The following is a 7,302-nucleotide window of genomic DNA, read 5'->3' on the forward strand; positions in this document are numbered from 1 at the left end:
TTACACAAATCAGTATCTCTCCTAGAAGTTCAGGTTTGTACTTGTTTGATACACATATCAGTATCTCCTAGAGGTTTGTTATGTTTGTACTTGTTTGATACACATATCAGTATCTCTCCTAGAGGTTTGTCATGTTTGTACTTGTTTGATACACATATCAGTATCTTTCCTAGAAGTTCAGGTTTGTTATGTTTTTACTTGTTTCATACAATAAACGTACTAAATTCTTTAAATACCAAGGACACTTGAATAAACCTCCTCAATAACATCTGGAATATCGGAATCAGCTAGATTGTTGTTCAAAAGGTTTCATCTACAATGAATAACGTGAAAAGGTAACGCACAAACCCTTTCCACCTCAAAATAGGGAAAGTAAGAGTTTTTGACTAAAACTGTAGTTAGGGGTGTGTGTGTGAAAAAGTTAGAAAATAGGGGGGCAGTGAAAGTCCTGCACTAATTAAAAAAGGACACACTTTACTCTTTTTTTTATTTCTTCAAACCAAATTTACCTGTTAAAGAAAGTTGATATTTTTTAAGGTAATATTAAATACCATTTACATGAAAGTCGTACGTGTAGAAAGTTCCCATGGGCTATATAAAATCTTTCAATTAATAAAAAAAAACATCGTTCTTCCCTAAAACAAATTGTTGTTTCCATAGTAATCTACTTGATGATGTTGTAAATGATGATTATTTAAATCTTTCTAAAATTTTATAAAAACCAACTTAAAAAAACTGAAAGCGATATATATGGTTAGATGTTTTGAGAGTGTAGTGGTCCCAAGAGATTTTAGGAGCTTTCTGTTCTTTTGTTCATCTGTTTTGTTTTTTATATATATGTATTGTATATGTTACAGAAGTACAGTGCTGTTGGTTGTCTGGGAATATCAACTGACACATACGATACAAGTGGGAAAATCATTGGGGAAAAACCTTTTGGTACGTATTCTCTGAAGACAACATTTCTATTTTGGATTTCTGAGATTTGCTGCCGTGCTTACAGAGGTTGTGTTAGGGTTTTAAAAACATATATACTGTGAATATGTGGGTAAGCATAAAATTGCATAAATGTATATTCTGATTAGTGGTGAGAAACAAGACAATAAAAATCTGTACGCACAACCCGCCTACCCACTCTAATTCAGCTGGTATGTTTACAGATCCGGCTGTCTGTCTGGATAGACTATCATCAGATATGTGATAAGAACCAATAGAGAAATCTAAGAACTCTTGACTTTAATTGTATTGTGGGAAACGTAAACCTTTATTGTGCATCTGAGACGTAGGTATCATAATAAAGTAACAAGAACAGTAAATGTGTACACACAGTATACAAAAAGTCATTGTATTATTTTGTTAGGGATATAAATTATTTCTTTAGTAAGTATGGTTCCGACAAGAGGTTTGTTTTTGCTTTTATTTATAATCTTGCATAGAAACTATTGAAACGGTGCTGATATCAAGAGTGTTAAGTTTGGTGTTGGGGTTTATTAAAATGTGCCCACTGCCATTTTTGTAACTTTTGCTTGTAGACAGCACTGTATGCAAGCATAAGAAAATGATACTTTATTATACACAAACATATGATTTTGATCTAATGCCCCATGTGTGTTATATACAAACATTATTTTGATTGAACGCCTCGTGCATTATACACAAACATATGATTTTGATCTAATGCCTCTTGCATTATACACAAACATATGATTTTGATCTAATGCCTCTTGCATTATACACAAACATATGATTTTGATTGAACGCCTCTTGCATTATACACAAACATATGATTTTGATCTAATGCCTCTTGCATTATACACAAACATATGATTTTGTTCTAATGCCCCATGTGTGTTATATACAAACATTAATTTGATCTAACTCCCCATGTGCATTATACACAAACATATGATTTTGATTGAAAGCCTCTTGCACTATACACAAACATGATTTTCATCGAACGCCTCTTGCATTATACACAAACACATGATTTTGATCTAATGCCCCATGTGTATTATACACAAATATATGATTTTGATCTAATGCTCCATGTGGGTTATATACAAACATTAATTTGATTGAATGCCTCGTGCATTATACACAAACACATGATTTGGATCTAACTCCCCATGTGCATTATACACAAATATATGATTTTGATCTAATGCCCCATGTGGGTTATATACAAACATTAATTTGATCTAACTCCCCATGTGTGTTATATACAAACATTATTTTGATTGAATGCCTCGTGCATTATACACAAACATATTATTTTGATCTAATGCCCCGTGTGTGTTATATACAAACATTAATTTGATTGAACGGCTCGTGCATTATACACAAACATATGATTTTGATCTAACGTCTCATGTGCCTTAAAGTAATAGCTCTTTCCTTAGTAATTTAAAAATGTTAACGATAGTGGGTTTATTCCTAATTGTTTTTAGTAATTAATGTTTTTAATGATAATGGGTTTTGAAAAGCTTTTAAAGTTCAAGAATTATTTTAAACTGACAAATTAGACAGAGATTAAGTCTTTTCATGATTGTTGACAGTTTGACGTAAACATACTAAACATAAACATGGTGTTTGTCATAGTTGTTATACTCAAATAAACACTTAAGTTTTTAAAGTGCGAAATATGTCTATGTGAGCTTTGAAAAATGTTGACTACATTCAGGAAAAGGGTATGGATTGATGGAATTCAACCTTCTTCGAAGTAACTCTGTTTTCAGTGATTTGTTTCCAGATAATGTTACAAAAGAAATGATTGGGGATGCAATAAAACAGTTTGAAGGGAAAATACTGCAGAAACCACCTCCATACTGTGCCCTGAAACTTGACAGAATTAGATTCTCTGACCTGATTGGAAATGGAATTGATGTTTCTCCCGAACCTAGATACGTTCATTGTCACAGCATATCTTGCAGGGAATTTAACCCCCCATACTTCTCTCTTGGTAAGTTGGAAATGCTTTTAAAACCATAGAAACTTTTATTAATATCCGATGTCAGATATGTTTCTCAGTGGCTAATCATCCAATGGTGAAGTTATAACAGAAATGAAATTAAACTATAAGATGGAAAAGTAGTGCACCGTGTCTGCAAGTTGAAGTACTTGTCTGAAAATAAATGGCCAGATGTATCATTACTCTTATGGATAAGAATGTAATAGAATGCTTAACATTTTTTATCTCATAGTTATTTTAGTTGTAAAGCACAAAAGTTAAAAAAGTGTACTTTGACTTAACAGATTGATGAGAGAGAGAGAGAGACGTATCTTTGGTAGGCAACTGTAAGTACAAAAAACCTGGTTACAATCTCAATAAGAAAATATACATTAACATTTTTGTTAAATGAATTTTAATTGAGACTGCCGATGCCTTGACATTTATTTGGCCGTAACAATGACCACGTATTGTACTTTTCCATAGAGTATTTCCAGTAATTTTATGTTTTTTATTTAGTAGGGAACTAGTTTTTGTCACTTTTCTATGTTTGGTTTCTATGTTCATTTTATCACATATCTTAAAGAGAATTTATTTCTTTTCTTTAAGTGGTTGACATAATGTTCACGTATTAACAAGTTTCTAGTAAAAATATATATATACATAAACATTTTACCTTAGATATCCATTGTGGTGGAGGGTTCTACGTCCGGAGTTTGGTTCACGATCTAGGACTTGGTAAGTAAATTATACATGCAGTTAGATTTGTAATATTGTGTATTTTTCAGTTCATTAGGATAATGCAAATATTTTTAAGACGTAGTTAAAGTTATGATTGTTTGTAACAACAAATTTGATGAAATAATATATCATATTTTAATTATGCTAATCATGTTATCATACTATAAAAATAACACAAAGGCTTGGGAACATTTGTAAAATGCCACCCACAAAAAATGATGCAAAGATTGAATAACTTTCTTAATCAAAGTTTTGAAATTTAAAATAATATGACTCAAAGGTTTGAGCACTTTTGTAATCAAAGGTGTCATTGTGCAGGACGTTTGAAAGGTCAGTGAATGCTGTCCGGAACATGCAATTAATATTAACTTCACATCAGAGCAAGCTACCCTTTTAGAGCAAAACGAAAGATCAAACTGTTAAGGAGCATAGCTAGTAAAATTACATTTGACTATGTTCTTAGCTATACAGATTAAAATGCATTGTTTCTTCAATAGAGTACCCTCGCTGTTAACACTAGCTTCATTTTCAGGATAGGCTACTGACAACAGGGTGTTTTAAACACTGTTGTAAGTAACCTATCCTTAAACAAAGCTACTGGGTTAACAATGAGAACTATAAGTCCTATTCAGATAAAGTGTGAGTATAGTGTTTAAAACACCCTGTAATGTGCTCTAACATTCTCTGAATAGGACTTACAATTCTCAATGTGTCTGTGACGAAATTTCATTCTCCTACAGGAAGTAGTCTTTAACATGTAATTTTTAAAGGTGGGTTCTTCTTTATTATTATTATTACCGTAGACATGATTGGGAGGCTGGAAATTTCATCACTACAAAAGGTTTGATAGTGTATTTGAGTTGGAACCTAGTCAAGGTTACTGATGAAGGGTCTGAATACCCAAAACTGATGTAACTCAATGACAGGGGATAGATTTAAGAATTAATTAGACGTGCAGTTTGACTAATTTTTTTGAAAAGCAAATTGGATACCAAGCTCTGCCCTTGGTGATAGTCCAACAGATCTGATGAAAGTCTATAAGTAAAAGTGAACTCTCAGGCCATAATGGGCTTTCTTTTTAAAGCTATTGTAATGCACTTTAAATATCTTAACTTAAAGGTTTTGCAGGAGACTGCATTCCTCTGTCGTTTTTTTTCTCTTTAAAATGCAGAAAACTCGCACAAGTTGGCTAAAAATGAGCAAAATCTCTGCATCACTTATTGTTCAAAGCAGCTCATTTCACAGTAGAGATGTGGTCAAGATTTCTACTGTCTCAATATGGTACATTTAATGCATTACCTTTGATAAAAATCTTGAATTTTGCTTCTATGGAAAACATCTACATCGAGAAGTAAGGAGTGTTCTAAAATACTTTAATTATGAAATACTTCTCCAATTCAGGCTTAATTGCTTTTTTGTAACCCTAGTATAAACCATAAGTTAAATGTTGTGAATCAGAAAAGAGCGGGAAAGTTAAACAGTAGCAATATCTTTATTCTGTACATTGTAGCTGGATATTTTATTACTGTATATTTTGGTAAACAAGCCAAAAATTTAACTTCAGTCTTTAACTTGTAGAATTTTGTTGTGGTGTGAGTTTTCTTCAAACTGGGCTATTTATAATAGCTACTGCAGTAACGATATAAGGGGTTATTCTATGAAATATTTTTATTTTTCAACGTATGGGAAAGTGTAATATGAGTTTGGTTTGATTTTGAACTAATAAATTAACACGCCAAGTTTGATCTGCATCGGTCAACTCGTTTGGGAGGAGATGCATTCACAGACAGATAGAAAGTTTTCCTTGATATTGGATACTCACCACACTGGTATAGTTTAATATGTATAGCACATATGTGAAAAATGCCTGTATCCTGATTTAAATACTGGGTTATCAGAGCTGGATAAACTGAATTTCATATTTTTTTTTGACAAACATCACAGGTTTGATAATGAGGGAACAAAATAGTAACATATAATCCTTATAAGTTGACAAGTATTGATTAAGCTTCCTAGTGGCACAGTTGTATGTCTGCAGTCTTATACCATTAGAAACCAGGTTTCAATACCCATGGTGGGCAGAGTACAGATAGCCCATTGTATAGCTTTGTGCTTAATTACAACCAACCAAACAAACAATCAAGGGGTAGGTGTCTACAGTTTGATCAATTCAATCATACAATGTGATTGGAACACAATACAACAATGTAAGTACAATATCGTGACATAATGTCATCGGATACAACAATTTTTGAGGAAACATTATGCTCCTGAGAAGTAAATGAAGTAAATATGTATACAGCTTTTTATATTATTTAAATTTAAACACGTCAGCCTTTAATAGTCTCATTGAATAATTAATGACGGTTACAGTTAAAGAATAATTGTCGAGAAAAACATTTAAAGAATTGTCAGATAAATCAGTCTTGTACATGTTATAACTTTGTACTGACTCAAATTGCAGTGTGAAGTATAATAATAGATGGTTTGGGACTGTAAAAGTATTTTTTTAAAGTCTGTAATCCGTTTGTGATTAGCCATAAAGATGATGGTTTTGGAACACCAAAATATGAAAAAAGTAAAAGAGGGTTTACATTTTCAGCATCATTTCTTGAAATATTCAAACTGAATTATTTGAAATTGTTTGTTTTTGTATCAGTGTTCATTTTTGTTTAGCATTGGGCAGCTGTGCTCACGTGGCGGAGCTAGAGAGGACACAGCATGGGCCGTTTACAGTGAAAGATGCCCTCCGTCAGTACCAATGGTCGTACACAGAAGTGATGGAAGCTGTGACCAAAGCAAATGAGATGTGTGAAAAATATTTCATTACAACAAAAAATCAGATGACAGATAATGAATCTTGAATGTACTTAGGACTAAAATTTTTTTTTGTTTGGTCATGTATGTGTGAATAAATGTTAATAATAAAATTGTATTAACTTTAATATATAATATCTGTTGCATAGCCAATCTATTCTATAAAACACAAATATTTTGATTCATCTGTATATATACATTTTCTCAAAAAAAAATAAATGTTTGGTAACTGGAGTTGTTTAAACACCAATAGATATTATCGTAAACACCTAAGGGGAATGAGCCCACTCCATTTTTTTTTTCTTTTAGTGTTTAAACATTTACTATTAGAATCTATGTTAGACTGATAAAATGATTGAGTATACCCCACCCACCCCTCAAAAAAGTGAGGCATTCCTGTGTATTATCACATTAGCAAATGGGTTTGATTTGTTGAGTTGACTATATTGTGGAATGAGTTTGGACCATTGTCACATCATTACAATCCATGTTACCACATCCAGTTGCTCAATCTGATTACGTGTATTTTAGCTAAAGTCCTGAATTATAATTCCATTTCAAGAAGCTCTATTACAAGGCTGTCATGTCCAAAGTACACCCCTCCTTCTTGTAGCTTTCTATAATTCATCTAATACACAAGGATGATTGTGTCTCAGTGTTTATTTCAGTTCCACTTATATCTGTAGGTGTTGTGTTCAGCTACTTGACCAGTATGTTGTTATATGGAATAGCATAAAGATCCTTTTTAATTCTCCAGCTGCTTGAGGTACGCATGGCTGAACGGATATGCCATGGAA

General features: G+C 32.4%; 1 protein-coding gene across 1 annotated transcript in view; it reads left to right on the top strand.

Moving 5' to 3' along the window:
- LOC106462601 (probable tRNA pseudouridine synthase 1) overlaps window positions 1-6,640 on the top strand; it is a 14,321-nt gene extending 7,681 nt beyond the window's left edge. The window contains exons 4-7 of the mRNA XM_022389920.1: window positions 858-939; window positions 2,750-2,959; window positions 3,629-3,685; window positions 6,365-6,640. Of these exons, the coding sequence (XP_022245628.1) occupies window positions 858-939; window positions 2,750-2,959; window positions 3,629-3,685; window positions 6,365-6,552 (537 nt within the window). The 3' untranslated portion in view covers window positions 6,553-6,640. The remainder of the gene's footprint in view (window positions 1-857; window positions 940-2,749; window positions 2,960-3,628; window positions 3,686-6,364) is intronic.
- Window positions 6,641-7,302: the final 662 nt, after the last annotated feature.

The sequence above is a fragment of the Limulus polyphemus genome, unplaced genomic scaffold, assembly GCF_000517525.1.
Source record: "Limulus polyphemus unplaced genomic scaffold, Limulus_polyphemus-2.1.2 Scaffold1205, whole genome shotgun sequence".
NCBI classification, from domain to species: Eukaryota; Metazoa; Arthropoda; class Merostomata; order Xiphosura; family Limulidae; genus Limulus; species Limulus polyphemus.